This window comes from Mus pahari, chromosome 3, assembly GCF_900095145.1.
Source record: "Mus pahari chromosome 3, PAHARI_EIJ_v1.1, whole genome shotgun sequence".
NCBI lineage: Eukaryota > Metazoa > Chordata > Mammalia > Rodentia > Muridae > Mus > Mus pahari.
The window spans coordinates 56,643,233-56,659,876 of NC_034592.1; the positions used below are offsets into that span (position 1 = coordinate 56,643,233).

The 16,644-nt window shown below is 41.9% G+C and overlaps 1 protein-coding gene across 1 annotated transcript in view; it reads left to right on the plus strand.

The window, feature by feature from the left end:
* Positions 1 to 1,485, plus strand: part of Gad1 (glutamate decarboxylase 1) — a 40,445-nt gene extending 38,960 nt beyond the window's left edge. The window contains exon 15 of the mRNA XM_021192703.2: positions 89 to 1,485. Coding sequence (XP_021048362.2) covers positions 89 to 262 — 174 coding nt within the window. The 3' untranslated portion in view covers positions 263 to 1,485. The remainder of the gene's footprint in view (positions 1 to 88) is intronic.
* Positions 1,486 to 16,644: the final 15,159 nt, after the last annotated feature.

Consider the following 16,644-nt stretch of genomic DNA (forward strand, 5'->3'; position numbering starts at 1 on the left):
AAGTAAGTCAAGTTGATCTGTTAAAAAAAAAAAAAAGAGGGTGTGTCAGCGTTGATGCTGAGTTTGGTCTTCTGTTCTCCATCTCAAGGTGGCTCCCAAGATCAAAGCTCTGATGATGGAGTCAGGAACAACCATGGTGGGCTACCAGCCTCAAGGGGACAAGGCCAACTTCTTCCGGATGGTCATCTCCAACCCAGCCGCCACCCAATCTGACATTGATTTCCTCATTGAGGAAATAGAGAGGTTGGGTCAGGATCTATAATTGCCCTTTACAGAACCAGAATCACCGGCCATGCTTGTGCCCCTCTGGTACCCTAGAACACAGCTCTGTCAGTAGCTGACATATCTAGGCCATCTCATTGAAGGAAAGTATAATCTCTTAAAGAATATTTGTCACATCTCACGTAAGCTTGTTTGTTAGAGTTAGCAGGGAATAATGTTCTTTTAAAAAATTGCACATTAGAAACACAGTATATATGTACAGTTATATATACCTCTCTCTGTGTACATGTATGTATAGTGAATGTGGCTTAGTCCTAGACCATAGCATGTTGCTTGTCCCCAGGGAATTAGCCTTACCCCCAGCAATTACTAAGAGGCTAAACCATCTCGCAAGCCTGCAGGGTAGATGGTATCCCTACTGCTAGGGCCCTAGGGACCCAGGGAAAGGCTGTTGGTGGGAGCCTACCTCCCTGCTAGAGCTGTTCCCCCGTGAAGGGATGATGGATGACAGAAAGTACCAGTAGATGACAAATGTCACACCCTCCCTGTTAGTACCCTGCTAGGGGAAATAGTAGCAGAGTCTTTGTCACAATTGTGCTATTGCTGTGTTTTAGAGATTCATCTGTGTAAACTGTGTATATTGCCATTGTCTATCTTTGGGCGGGGGGAAGTGCATATAATGATTTAATTGTACATCAGTGAGATACCTGCTTATTTATATTCAAATATATACCATGTTAAAGAGACATCTTGTATTTTCTTCCCATTTGTAATGTATCTTATTTATATATTAATGGAGTAAGTTCTGGATACTGTTTATGGTATTTTCGTGCATTTGTGAGCCAAAGAGAAAAGATGAAAATTAGTGAGACTTGCATTTATATTAGAGTGCCCTTAACATAATGATTTGAACATATGTGTACTGTCTGAAAAAGAATTCTGATACTGTACATAGAGTCATGTTATGGAAACCTTGCTTCAGTAGCCTTTGCCCTTTCTTTCCCCCCTCAGGCTGTATGTCAGGTGTTCTCAAAGCTTTTCTAGTAACTGTTGAATAATAATAACTAGATCTCCTGTAATTTTGTAGTAGTATATGACCAATCTCTGTGACTCGCTTAGCTGAAACCTAAGGCAATGTTTCCGAAGATCTCCGATACACTGATCGGTCCCACAAGTGTTTTTGAAGACATGAAACCCACACTGTGCATTTAGAGTATGCAAGAAGAATATAAATAAAATAAAAACTATTCTCCATGAAGAATTTGTACCCATTTTTTTTCTTCCAGTCTGTGTTTCATGTATAAAGAGAGAATTCCAAGAACCTCTATTTGGGATTATCCATGGCCCATCCATTTCCCATTAGCTGGCTTCAGGTGATGCTCCATATCCTGGTGATGTTGAGCCTTTACCAACTGCTGCAGGTTCCTATGCCCTTACTTAAGTTATATTTGCTCTTTGTGTCCAGAAGAAAAGAAAGAAAGGAAAAAAAAAAGACGCCGTTTCTCACCTTCCTGGATGCATCTTAGAGTTGTATGCCTTATCAGTAAACAAATATTTCCATCCTCTCCCAGTCTTCAGGGACAGTTATGGGCTCCAAGGTTGCAGTGGTGTGTGGCAGACAAATATCCTTTCTAGTTTGGAACTCATGTCATCTGGCATCTTTGCCCGTCAGTCACAGAGTAACAGCTCCTTGTTATGTGTGCTTGTACAGTGCTCCTAACTTAGTTCCTTAAGAAATGTGTTTAGGATCATCGGGAAAGAGGGCTCAGTTCCCGCATCATTCAGTTAAGCTATAAACAGCGCCTCATTCGTTAGAAGACAAGACTTTGTCTACAGCGCAGGTAGAGAAGTGACCCCCGTACACAGCACTGAGATTGACTAAACGAACTGGACCATGGGAGTGATCAGAAAGGTACATTATCCTTTTTTTTCTGATTCTTCAAAATAGTTCTTGTGGGTTTTTCGTCCCTTGTCCTTATTTGAATTCTGGCCATTTCCATAGCTTTTGCAGCCTTTCAGGTACAAGTGCCTGTAAGTTTGCAGTCAACCACCCAGGCTCATGAAACATGACTGTCTTTTAAGTTTTATGCAGCATAGAATTCCTCTCTGCCCCCTCATTCTGCCATTGTTTTAGACTGCGAGCTCCCAGTAGAAAGGTGATGGAGGCCAGGGGGTGCGCTCTCTTGAAAGCCTATCTTAGCTCATTTTTTTCTAGCAACTGTGTTTTCTCAAAGAGGCCAAGCCTGTGAGAAGAAAAGGCTAAAGTAACACGGCCATCATTTTTAAAAGACTTTTTAAATCATTTAAAATTCTGTGTAGATGTGTGTGTGTGAGAGAGAGAGTGTGTGTCTGTGGGGAGTTTGTGCATATGAGTGCAGGTGCCCAAGAGAGTCAAAGGCATAGAATCAATCCTCTAGAACTGAAGTTAAAGATAACTGTGAGATGGTGAGACTCCCACCCCCACCATGCGAATGCTGAGAGCCCAACTGCTATAAAAAGCAGTATTCATTCTTAACCAATGAGCCATCTCTCCAGCTTCCAAAGCCATCATTTTACCAAGCTGTTAAAGTGACACCTGGCATTAACTCTCCTGGACGACGAAAGGTGTTTTCTGGTTGGTTGGTTGTTTTTTAATGGAACGATTTAGGGCTAGAATTAAGAGGGCAATTTTAAATTAAGGTAAATTCATTCTTCATAGTATTCTGTGTGGTTTCTACGAACTTTGACAAACCCATTTTGTCAAGTCAGTGATGAAATGATCAGTCTACCCCAGAAAGGTCCCTTTGTGCCTTTGACCAGACCACCCCTCTTCTCCCAGCCTCCAGAGCACTGTTTGTTGGCTCCTTGGGTTCTATCTTTCCATCTCACATTTGTGGCATACTATGTGGCTGTGGTGGTTTAAATATTTTTGGCTCATGAGAAGTGGCACTATTAGGAGGTGTGGCCTTGTTGGAGTAGATGTGGCCTTGTTGGAGGAAGTGTGTCACGTTGTAGGTGGGCTTTGAGGTCTCCTGGTGCTCAAGCTCCACCCAGTGCAGAGGAGTCAGACTCTTCCTGGCTGCCTTCAGATCAAGATGGAGAACTCTCAGCTCCTCCTCTAGCATCATGTCTACCATGCTTCCCACCATGATAATAGTGCACTGAACCTCTGAAACTGTAAACCAGTCCCAATTAAATGTTCTCCTTTATAAGAGTTGCCTTGGTCATGATGTCTCTTCATAGCGATGAAACCCTATGACGGAAGTTGGTATCCACTATGATAAGCCTGGCCATTCTTTTGTATAGAGGAATGTGGGTTTGGGGACTTTGGATTTGGAAAGCAGTGGAATGCTTTAAGTGTGGCTTAATGGGCGTCCCTAGTAGGAATATGGATGACATTGGTGCTGAGGGTGAATTGAATCCTGGGGGCCTGGATGAAGAGGTTTCAGAGGAGAAGAATTTTAGTATGTTGCCTAGTGATCCTTTTTGTGATGTTTTGGTGAAGAATGTGGCTGCTTTTTGCCCATCTCTGAAGAGTCTGTCCGGGGTTATAGCGAAGAGATTCAGATTGATTGAAATTTTGAGATTTCATTGACAAAGGAAATCTCAAAAAAGCCTAGTCTAGACTTCATCCTGAGAAGCAGTTTAATCAAGCTTAGCATGAGTAGGAAGGAAAAATATAAAACGTATATTTCAAGAAGAAAGGGACCACCAGGAAGTGGAATGAAGCTAAATCCCACACTCAAGGATATTAAATGGAATTAAGGGAGAAGTGACCTCAAGTGAAGTTCCCACTCAGATGAGCTTATTGTTTATGTCTTTGCAGTTGAGTGAGGGATGGTTATATCATGTCAGGTGTTATTATAACCTGGTTATTGTTTTCATTTGGACATAAGAAGATATGATGGTGTGTCAAATTGACAAGGGATGGCTTGTGATGGAAATTCTCAGTTGTCAACTTGACTATATCTGGAATGAACTACAATTCAGAACTTATAAAGATCTTGTGAAAAGGAACCAGAGAAAGGCCCAGGCATGGTGGTATACTCCTTTAATCCCAGGAGACAGAGGCAAGCAGATCTGTGTGTTCAAGGTCAGCCTGGTACAGAGCAAGTTCCTGGCTTAAAGAAAGGCTTAGGTTTGAGTGTGGTGGTACATGCATTTAATCCCAGAATTCAGGAGACACAGGCATGTAGATCTCTTGAATTCAAGGTCAGTTTAGAGAACAAGTTCCAGGACAACCAAAGTTAGGCAGTGAAGGAGATGGAAAACAGCTGAAGATGATGTAATAGAACAAGGGGGCCATGTTCCAGTTCCTGCAAGCAGCAGAACTCAGCAGCTTTGGCCATGTGGTTCTGGCTTTAGAATCAAGAATAGAAGGAACTACTGGGACAATTGATGCTGATGGGCTAGAGCTAAGAAATTAACAGTGATTAAGAAGAGACCAGCATCACTGAGGTGAAATCTTCTGGGAAGTGTTTTCTGAGAGCACAGAGAAGCTGTGTTCCAGAGATAGACATTGTGCCTGCAGCCAAACTTGGTAATATATAAGAATCACTCAGGTGGTACTGTTTTGAAGGCATAAAGAGGTCATGGAGAGCAGCTGAGGCACCGTGAGAGGCCAAGGTGAGGTACCACCAGGCAAGGCCATTGGTGAAAGTATAGCCTCAGTAGCAGTTGACAGCCCAGGATTGAAGGGGTCATGCAAATAAGTTGAGGATTGGCACCATGGAGAGAGACTATGAGAAGCTATTGGTAAAGTCTAGTTGCAGTTGGAAGATCCCAGCATATCGGGGATGCCAGTACCATGGGCTGATCACCAAAGCAGTGGAATGGAGTCAGAAGCTAGAGTGCTACAGAGGGCAGAGATGGAGAAGTGATGCCAGCCCTTTGGAGGAGTCTAGAAGATCATGTCTGGATTCTGGACACTGGAACAAGAAGCTATGAAGTTGAAGTTGCCCTGGAGACCCCAAGATGTTAGAAAGGCCAGAGCCATGGAATACCTGTCAAGGAAAGCTACTAACAGTGTGTGGACCCAGCCCCAAAGAAAGAATTGTGTTGCAGTCAACAAAGCTGAAAGAAGTTGGAGATCTGAAGAGAGCTTTGACATCAGACATGGAGATGCTGAGTTTGGAGTTTGCCCAGCTGTTTTTTCTGTCTTGCTTTGGTCCAGTATTTCCTCACCATGATGTTTGGAATGGGTAAGTAGATCCTGTGATGTTGGAAGTATGTGATCTGCTTTTCGATTTTGATTTTATAGGGGATTAAAATTAAGAAATTGCATGAATCTCAGAAGAAACTTTGAACTTTGACCTTTTAAACATAGTTGAGATGTGATAGACTATGGGGACTTTTGAAATTTGATTAAATATAGTTTGCATTATGCTATGACTAGGTATGGTCCCCACAGACTCACGTGTTTGAAAAGCCTATGGGGGCCAAAGAGTGGAATGTAGTGTTGTGAATGCACTTGGCCCATAAGAGGTGGCACTATTAAGAGGCATGGCTTTTTAGAATAGGTGTGGCTGTGTTGGAGGAAGTGTGTCACTGTGTAGGTGGGCCTTGAAGGGAATCCTATAAGCTCTGCCCAGTACAGAAAGAGAGCCTCCTCCTGCCTGCCTGCAGAGACAGCCTCCTCCTGCCTGCCTTTAGATCAAGATCTAGAACTCTTGGCTCCTCCAGCACCATGTCTGCCTGCAGGCTGCTGTGCTCCTGCCATGGTGATAACGGACTGAACCTCTAAAACTGTAAGCCAGCCCCATTTAAATGTTTGCCTTTATAAGAGTTGCCTTGGTCATGGTGTCTCTTCCCGGCAATGGACCCCTGAGACAGTAGCCTTCGAGTGCGCTTCTCTCGCTCCACCTAAAGCATTTGACACCCATCCACGCTATCTGTGTAAGCGTCCATTTCCCACCTCTGCATCTCCAGTTTGGGGGCAATTAAGTTGTCATAAACATCAGCATGCAGATGTTTGTATGAACACAGATTTCATTTGATTTGGGTAAATAGCCATGGAGGGTGTAGGATTCCCAGAATGTATGGTGAGAGCATAGTTAACTTTAAAAGAAACTATTTAACTGATTAAATGAAATCTTTTGGGAATAGGTTTGGGTTCCTGCTTAGCTATAGATGTGCAAATACAGTTTTCTGTGGAAACCTCTTATGCTTGATGTTTACTCCTGATGGAAAAGTAACTTTTATTCGCCTAACGTAATTGTCATCTCAGAGGGTTTCTGTGGTATAAGCTCATCCTTCTCTAGCTTTTTTCTGAACTCCAATGGCTGGTTCAATTCAGCTGTTCTGGCTCAAAGTGACTGATTCCATCTGTCTTCTCACTAAATTGCCCTGCTTGGCCTCAAACTATGGCAATTTGTTCTAACCTTCCGGCTCCTTCTTATTCTCTGGCTTCACCTGCCTCTGCCAGAACTCAGTAATGCATTCCACTGTACTGCACTCACTCAATTCAACTCCACCCAATGAGGCTGACTCAACTCCCAACTGACTCTCTCTTCCCCTGAGCTGCTCTTAAATAGTGAGAGTTAGGCTGGTGAGATGGCTCAGTGGTTAAGAGCACTCGACTGCTCTTCTGAAGGTCCTGAGTTTAAATCCCAGTAACCACATGGTGGCTCACAACCATCCCTAACAAGATCTGACGCCCTCTTCTGGAGTGTCTGAAGACAGCTACAGTGTACTTACATATAATAAATAAATAAATCTTTAAAAAAAAATAGTGAGAGTTGTGTGTATCCTATCTCTGACTCATTCTGTCAAATCTTGCACTGATTTGTCACTTTGTATGCCCCTCAATTGGACATCATTGTTTAGGATTAAAGGTGTGTGCTAAGAGCATGTCTGCATTCCAGAGGGATCACACAGACCTAGAAGGTCTTTGCCAGACCCTTGCCAGAGTAACCATGTGGCTGGATTAAAATTCCTCTACACTCTGATAACTCTTGCAAGATTTATTTTACTATTTTTTATTTAGGTGAATGTGTGAAGCCAGAGGAGGCTAAAGGTGTCAGATTCCCCTAAGCTTGAGTCACAGGTGATTGTGAGCCATCCAACATGTGTCCTGGGAACTGAATTCAGGTCCTCTGCAAAAGTCTTATGTGGTCCTAAGCACCGAGCCATCTCTCCAGCTGCTGCTAACCAACTTTCTAAAAGATGTATTTGTTTTTAATCTTATACATATGGGTACTTTGCCTCCATGCATGTCTGTGAACCATGTGCAGAGTACCTGGTGCCCTCAGAAGCCAGAGTTCCTGGAACTGGAATTACAGATGGTTTTCAGTGGTTTATTGGGTACTGTGAATCAAACCTGGGTCCCCTGAAAGAGCAGCCAGTACTCTTGACTACTGAGCCATCCCTCTGGCCCTGATAACTCGTTTTTATGGCCCCACTACTATTTGCATTATTGCACTTCAGTTGACTTGAGTGTGTTTTGGAGTAATTATCTTTAGTTCTCCCAGTTTTATTTGTTTGTTTGTTTGTTTGTTTGTTTGTTTTGTCTTTAGGCAGATGTTGTTCTGAGTATTCCTGTTTCCTAGAGCACATGGTTAGAGGTTTTTCTAATATTAATCTAGAAAGGAAATGGCTGGATTAAGGTGCACTTGAACCTCACTGGTAAAGTAGTGGTCAACGCTGGAGTGGCAGGTCCGGCTCCCGTGGGCCTCGGTACAGCCTCCCCATCACTTGACCTAAAATGTTGCACTCTTGAGACAGAATATACAATATGTCCATTCACTTGAAAGTGGACTCAGAGAGCCAGGGAGACCTCCCTCGTTCCAGGCTCAGGCATGATCATCACAAATGCTCTCCCAAACCCTCTACCCTGGGGCGGTGTGGACCCTCAAGTCATAAGACAGGGAGATCGGAAAGCAGCACACAGCTAAGGGTAAGAAGAACATCACCTCCTTGAGAGCAGCTAGAAAGCAAACCATTTCCAACAGAGGTGACTAGTGTTTATTCCAGTATAAAAATGCTGGCCTTGGGAATAAGAAGCTCATGCATGAGAAAACACTCTCCAACCAAGGCCCAGTTCAGAGCTCCAGCCAATTGCTTCAAGAGGTCTTCCTTGGTAGCTTTCTGTGAGATGTTCCCCATGCCCCCATTTGATATCATCACCCGACGCTTATCTTTCACTTTTATTCTTTCGGTTTATGAGTATCTTAGTTGTGGTTACTGTTGCTGGGTTGCAGCAAAATCAAAAGCAGCTTGGAGTGGACAAAGGGTTTATTTGGTTCACAAATCATGGGTCATAGTCCATTGAGGGAAGCCAAGGCAGGAACTCAAACAGGTCTGGAGGCAGGAGCTGATGCCAAAGTCACGGAAGAGTGCTGCTTGCTGGCTTGTTCCTTACAGCTTACTCAGCCTGCTTTCTTATAGCACCCATGACCACCAGCCCAGGGATGGCTCCACCCACAATGGGCTGGGCTCTTCCCCATTACTCACTAATTAACACAATTGCTGTTTGTCAAGGACCAGCTTTGACATCCAGGATAAACTGAGGCTAGGCATAGAGTAAGCAGTTGGCTGGGACCAATGAAATGCTTTGGGGGGGGGCGGGGGCAGCAAAAATTCTTTTCGGCCAGTGAACAAAAAAAAAATCCTTGGGGACCTTCAAAAGAGAGGGAAAAGGATCACACACACACACACACACACACACACACACACACACAGTGGGAAGCTTCAATAAGCTCCAACAGCTTCAGACATATACATATATAATACATACGTACATGCATGCATCATACATACATACATACATGCATACATACATACATATTCACACATTGGGTGGATAAAGCAAAGCTCCAACCACTTTATTTTTTTCTCCCACGGCTTATATTTCAAGCAGTATAAAAATTACTATGTGACTACATTCTAATTTTCTTCCAGGGGATGATTACAATGAGTACATATAAGGAAAAACCTGCTCCCCAATACCCTCACATGAATAAACATTTTACATATTACAAGTGAAGAAAAACCAAATTATTCCCAAGAACCCACATCTATTCATAACGAAGCATCTTGTTATAGGTTAACAAAGTGTAAAAGCAAGAAAGGGAGTTTCCTTAACCTATTTCTCTTTACTGGAAGGCAGTTACAAAGAAAGGATCAATTATTTTATTATTTAATCTTATAAAACTCTTAGAAGAATCACAAATCTAAGCTTTTATAAAAAAAAAAAACAATTCATCATTTCTACTCTAAATCCTCAGGATGCACATCTGCTCATTAACATTTTTTTTTTTTTTTTTTTTACTAAATCATACCAGGAAGCTGAAGGCAAAAATGGGTTAAGAAATTAATGACCACCTTGATCGCTAGCCCAGTTTTGGCCTGAGAGGTATGTCAGCTAGTCCTGGCTGGGCTGCCATTGTTCTTGTTCCCTGACCTTAAAAAAATCCCCAGCCTTACTATTAAAACTGTGCCTTTCTGAACTTCAAGTGGTTTTCTAAGATTTCTACATCAGAGCCACTGACAAAAACATCTTAACCTAACTTCACTAACAATCTACAGCTCCAAATTCTTTCTAAGGCCGGTGAGTCATGGCTAACCACCTGCGTTTCCAAGTTCTTTCCAAGGAGTATTAATCTGCTCCAGCAGCCGTGCTTGAAAAAAGATGAAGCACTATCATTGTGAGTGCCAGCGGTAGTGAGAGGCTGGAACCCCTGTAGGGTTTTCGTATAACTCATAGATTATGAGGGATGCGGCTACCATGAAGACAACAAGCAGAGCAAAATGCCAACAGCATGAAGTCCCCAGGACACACAGTCCTTGGGGCTCTGCCTCCCTGAGGTACACCCGGCCGCGTCCCACGGGTGTAAAGCTTTGGCTCTTCCTCTTGTACAGCCCCAACCGTATTTGTTCCTTTACTTGTGCTTGCCACACACTTAATAAACACACTCCTCTGAAACCAAAGGTTTTGCTATTGTAGATAATCCCCTGCACCACACCGGTGAGTCTGAGGTAGTGTCTCACTGTGGATTGAAATCTTCCCTGATTACAAATAGAGGTGGACATCTTTCCCCATTATTACTGATAGATACTGTGATCCAGAACACTCGAGTCTTGACCTTTACCCAGTTTTCTTTTTTTCTTAATTTTTTTTATTGTTTAAATGCATTTTATACATCAAACATATCAATAATAGTATTTTGAGAATCACATAATACATAAAAAGTTTGTTCAACTTTTATATTCATATCCTTTCNTACCCTAAAAATATCATTAGTGAATATTTAATACTATCCATAACTGAGGATCCTATATCTAGTGTTGAATACTAAATTGTTTCAAAGCATACAAAATACTCTTTTGGAGTTAAACATAGTAAAAAAAAGCATAAAATGTTAAAAATGAATCATTAGGAAATATATTCAAAAGCCCTTATAGGATACCACCTAACATAGTGAGAGAGTATTTAAAATGCATTATGTATATATCTGTGTACATTTTCTAACAATTGGTTTACTTAAAAAACATTATCAGTGTTTCTAGGAGAGAAATTATTTTATCAGTCAGTATATTTTAAAAATTTCAAAACAGCAAAAACTCTTTGAAGTTAAACATTAAGAAAATGCTAATTTCAAGCACAGTGTCTTAGTCAGGGTTTCTATTCCTGCAAAAACATCATGACCAAGAAGCAAGTTGGAGAGGAAAGGGTTTATTCGGCTTACATTTCCGTACTGCTGTTGATCACCAAAGGAAGTCAGGACTGGAACTCAAGCAGGTCAGGAAGCAGGAGCTGATGCAGAGGCCATGGAGGGATGTCCTTTACTGGCTTGCCTCCCCTGGCTTGCTCAGCCTGCTCTCTTATAGAACCCAAGACTACCAGCCCAGAGATGGCACCACCCACAAGGGGACCTCCCCCCCCCTTGATCACTAATTGAGAAAATGCCTTACAGCTGGATCTTGTAGAGGCATTTCCTCAACTGAAGCTCCTTTCTCTGTGATAACTCCAGCTGTATCAAGTTGACACAAAACTAGCCAGTACACACAGTGAGAAAAATGATCAATAATACTTCCATGATGTTTGTAGAACATGATTTTAATATTTTCAACTGTTGATATTCAACAAACAGAATAGTTATTTTAAGATATATTTCATTATTATGTCTCCCTTTTCATTTCTGATTTTATTAATTTGGATACTGTCTCTGTGTCCTCTGGTTAGTCTGGCTAAGGGTTTATCTATCTTGTTGATTTTCTCAAAGAACCAGCTCCTGGTTTGGTTGGTTCTTTGTATAGTTCTCTTTGTTTCTACTTGGTTTGATTATTTCCTGCCTTCTACTCCTCTTGGGAGTATTTGCTTTTTTTTGTTCTAGAGCTTTCAGTTGTGCTGTCAAGCTGCTATTGTAAGCTTTCTTCAGTTTCTTCCTGGAGGTAGAGCTATGAGTTTTCCTCCTACCACTGCCTTCATTGTGTCCCATAGCTTTTGGTATGATGTGTCTTCATTGTCATTAAATTCTAAAAAGCTTTTAATTTCTTTATTTCTTCCTTGACCAAGTTATCATTGAGTAGAGTGTTCAGTTTCCATGTGTATGTGGGCTTCCCCTTGTTTTTGTCGTTATTTAAGACCAACCTTAGTCCATGGTGATCTGATAGGGTGCATGGGACTATTTCCGTCTTCTTGTATCTGTTGATGCCTGTTTTGTGACCAATTTATATGGTCAGTTTTGGAGAAGGTACCATGAGGTGCTGAGAAGGTATATTCTTTTGCTTTAGGATGAAATGTTCTATAAATATGTTAGATCCATTTGGTTCATAACTTCTGTTAGTTTCACTGTGACTCTGTTTAGTTTCTGTTTCCATGATCTGTCCATTGCTGAGTGTGGGGTGTTGAAGTCTCCCACTATTATTGTGTGGGGTATGATGTGTGCTCTGAGCTTTAGTAAGGTTTCTTTTGTGAATGTGGGTGCCCTTGCATTTGGAGCATAGGTGTTCCAAATTGAGAGATCTTCTTGGTAGGTTTTTCCTTTGACCAGTATGAAGTGTCTTTCCTCATCTTTTTTTGATAACTTTTGGTTGAAAGTTGATTTTATTCAATATTAGAATGGCTACTCCAGCTTGTTTCTTGGGACCATTTGCATGGAAAATTGTTTTCCAACCTTTTACTCTGAGGTAGCGTCTGACTTTGTCACTGCGGTGTGTTCCCTGTATGCAGCAAAATGCTAGTTCCTGTTTATGTATCCAGTTTGTTAGTCTGTGTCTTTTTGGGGGGAATTGAGTCCATTGATTTTAAGCAATATTAAGGAAAAGTGATTGTTACTTCCTGTTATTTTTTGTTGTTAGAGATGGAATTATATTCGTGTGGCTATCTTCATTTTGGGTTTGTTGAAAGATGACTTTCTTGCTTTTTCTAGGGTGTAGTTTCCTCCTTGTGTTGGGGTTTTCCATCTATTATCCCTTTGCCCAGTTTTCAACTGAGATGACCTCCTCTGTATATTTTAGGTAGTCTTTATATCTTCCCAATACTCTTTTTGTTTTATTTTGTTTTGAGACAAAGTCTTTCAGTGTAGCCCGGGCTGGCCTGAAACTCATGAACTGCCTCTGTATCCAGAGTACTGGGATACAGACATGAGCCACACTAGGCCTTGCCTCTGACTCTTCTAAATTATATGTTTAGCAACTATCTTCTCCTAAGCTGGGGTTTGCCTTTCACTCAGCTAATACTCGTCTGAAAGGCACACATTCTCACATTTAATGTAATAAAGTTCCAATGCTTGCATTTGTGGTTTCTTTCTTTCTTTCTTTCTTTCTTTTTTTACATCATCTTTAAGGAACTCTTTCCTGTCTCAGTGTCGCAGAGACATTCCCTAGTAATGACTTTTGAGCTTTGAGGACCGATGCCACTTAGTGTTTAAATCTTTAGTCTACCTTGATACCTTGAATTGATTTTTGTGTTTGGTTCTTCTTTGAAAGTGAAAGGCTTATGATTATCCCTTCAGTCTTTCATACAAATTTTAGGACCAATTCATCAAGTTGCACAAAATGATTCCTGCTGAGATTTTTATTGGAATTTCATTGGCTGTGTGGATCAATCTAAAGACTACTAACACCTTTTCAATACTGCATGAAGCTATGATTATATTAGGGTTCTCTAAAGGGACAGAACACATGGAGGCATGTGTACACCTGTATACACACACACACACACACACACACAATTTTTTTAGTTAATTTACATTAAAACAGTAATGACACTTGCCTCACACCAAAGCAGCTAAGCCTGTGATGTTAGAGTCATCCCTCTGTGGCTGTCTCACACTGGGAAGGATGACAGCATGGTAGTTGCTCCATTCACAAGGCTGGATTCCTCAATAATCCCACTCTGGTGACAAAGACCTGGAGGCCCTAAGAGAGCTGTTGGTCCTTAGCCCGTGATGGAGCCTGAAACCCTGGTTCTGGTGTCAGTGAAGGCCTCGGGTGAATGAACTTGGCAGGCAAGAGGAAGGAATAACCCGCCTTGTGCCCGCCCTTTTTATCTGAGCAGCTGCACCTGTGGGGCAGGTCTTCCCACATCAATCAGGACAGTCCTTCCGTTATGGTGCCCTACTAGGTTTTTTCAATTTGTGTCAAGGTGACACTAAAATCAGTCTTAACAGCAATGTAAATGCACAGTGTAGATCTCCATTTAACTAGGTCAACTTTAATATTCAATGAAATTTCATCACAGACATGGCCTATTTCTGATGGATCTTTCCTAGGTGCCTTATATTGTCCTATGTTTAAATACCATCCCTTAAGGATCCTACTTCCTAATTGATTGTGATTGGTACAAACAGAATTTCAATTGAGATGATGTTCTTCAAACCAGAAAGTTCTGTCATACTCAAACGCTTTGGTTCCACCTAGACATGGTGAGGCTTCTATTTATTTCTGATCATTATATTTGCTTTCTTCTTTTAATGTATATGTGTATATATGCACACACACATGCATATTTTCCTATCAGGACCCGACCCTTTATATATTACAAGTTTGGCATGTAACATTCTGTTACTATCTTAGTCTAAATAAGATGAATTTTCCCAACTTCCCTCACAGTTTCTTAATTTTGCTTCATTATCTGTTATAAGTTGTTATTGTTTTTGATTTTGGTTTTTGGGAGGGTTGTTGTTGTTGTTTGTTTGTTTGTTTTGTTTTGTTTTTCAAGACAGGGTTTCTCTGTGTAGCCCTGGCTGTCCTGGAACTCACTCTGTAGATCAGGCTGGCCTCAAACTCAGAAATCCGCTTGCCTCTGTCTCCAAGTGTTGGGATTAAAGGCGTGCGTCACCACTGCCCTGCATAGATTGATTTCTGATCTTTACCTTTTTTCTAGTGAGTTAAAACTTTACCACCATTATGTGTGGTGGCACATGTCTTTAATCCTGGCCTTCTGGAAACAGAGACAGACAGATCTCTGTGAGTTCAAGGCCAGCCTACAGGATAAGCTCCAGGCCATCGAAGGCTACATAGTGACACCCAATCTAAAAACAAAACAAAACCCAACCTTTATCACTATGTAGTCATCCACGTAGACTACCATGTTGTCATCCTCCCCAGAGTGAGACAGCCATAGAGGGATGACTAACATGACAGGCTTAGCTGCTTTGGTGTGAGGCAAGTGTCATTACTGTTTTAATGTAAGTTAACTAAAAATATTTTTAAAAATTTCTCCACTGTTTAGTTTGGTACTGATACAGCTATGTGATATTTCTTTATGCCAGTATTTGCCTGGTATGTTTTCTTTCTAGGAATATTAACTTCTATGACCTTAGTTTTTGGTTTGCTCTGCATGGATGGCTTATAACTGGATATGTTTAATGTTCCCGTCACGTGGTCTCCTAACTGCAGAGTGTCTGTCACTCGCACCCTGTGCTGTCATCTCTGATACATTCCATTCTTGTTTTGTACCACCTCCTTTACTTTCCACTGTTCCTTTTTTTTTTTTTTATTACATTGTTTAAATTCAGTTCTTTAGTGTGTTCCTCTTTAGGAGGAACATGTGCATACACACCACAGCTCACGAGTGGAGACAGGAAGAGTCAGTTCCTGTTTCTACCCTGTGGGTCCTGGGGCTTGAACTCAGGTTGTCAGGCCTGGAGGCAAGCTGGTAGCTGCCACTGCATCTCATTGACTATACTTTGAATACTATTTTTTTTTTTCTTTCTCTTTTCATGTCCAAAGATTTAGATTAGTCGCTGTTTATTTTGTGGTGGTTGTTTTTGTGGCCCTACACCCTCACTGTAGTAGCCTGGCTTTCTCTGGTTACCTGAGACACCATAGCCTGTCTCCTTTACTGGTTCACGGGTTCATAGTTTTGTTTTGTTTTTTTTTTAATCTTTTCATAGACAGATGAAGGCCTGGAAATTTTTTCTGCTTTACCATCTGCCTCCTATCTACATCCAGTGTCATCCAGTACTTTAAGTCTCTTTTAACCCACAGTTTGTACATTAATAATCTTGTTTAGACAGTTTTTGCTTAACTATACCATACATTCTCCTTTACCTTTGATTGCGTAGTTCCCCTTAGATCTCTGGCCTTTCATGTGGGCTGTTTTCTTTTTCCTTGATCTTCGTGCGTCTGGACGTGGCTCTACTGAAGCCTGTTAGCAGCCCCTACCTTAGGGTGGGCCTCTGAATGTGCGTCCCGGCTTCCCTGTGAGGTTGGCTTGAAACAGTCATCTGAATCTGACTGGCCACATGGCAGATAGAGAAGGAACTGCTAGCTAACGTCGACTGTCTTCAGCATGGAACATTCTCATCTCACTGAAAGGCGCTGCTTCTAAGCACTGACGGCTCTGTTAGCTTTCACACGGTAAGGACGCCTCTTATGTGCATTGCATTTGCATGTGGAATCTTGCATGCTTTTGTCAGGGTAAAGGATGCTTCCTACACAAATGAATACAAGGGACTTCCCCTTACTGGAAGCTAGTGAATGGGGCTTTCTATGATCAGTTTAGCATGCAAGCTTCTTCCATATTCTAGTAAGTCCTTCAACTCTCAGCTTTCTCCTACCTGTCTGAGTCAGGGTTGTTATTTTTGTTACTTTTTTTTTTCCATGTCATTACTTTCCTTCTTCTCCAGAAGTAATCTGGAAAGGGAAGCCACTCTCTGGTTCTAGGTGAGGTCACTCAGGGCGTTTCACCCCCCTGGCTGGGCGATGACATTCTTGACTTACAGTCATAAAGCCTCAGGCTCTGGTGGAGTCCAGGAACCAAGCAGAAGTAGAGACCTCGGTGAGCTGGGGCTTGAGATGAAAGTTGGAGCTGTGACACCACACACACACACACACACACACACACACACACACACACACTCGCCCTTCAGCTCGGGGTGTGGCCCCTGCATCCCCTCCCTGTTTTAAGGACCCAGGTGGTCAGGTTAGGACCACCTAGAAACTCTGGGATCATCTTGCTGGCTCTAAATCCGTAACCACCCCTGCACAGCGGTA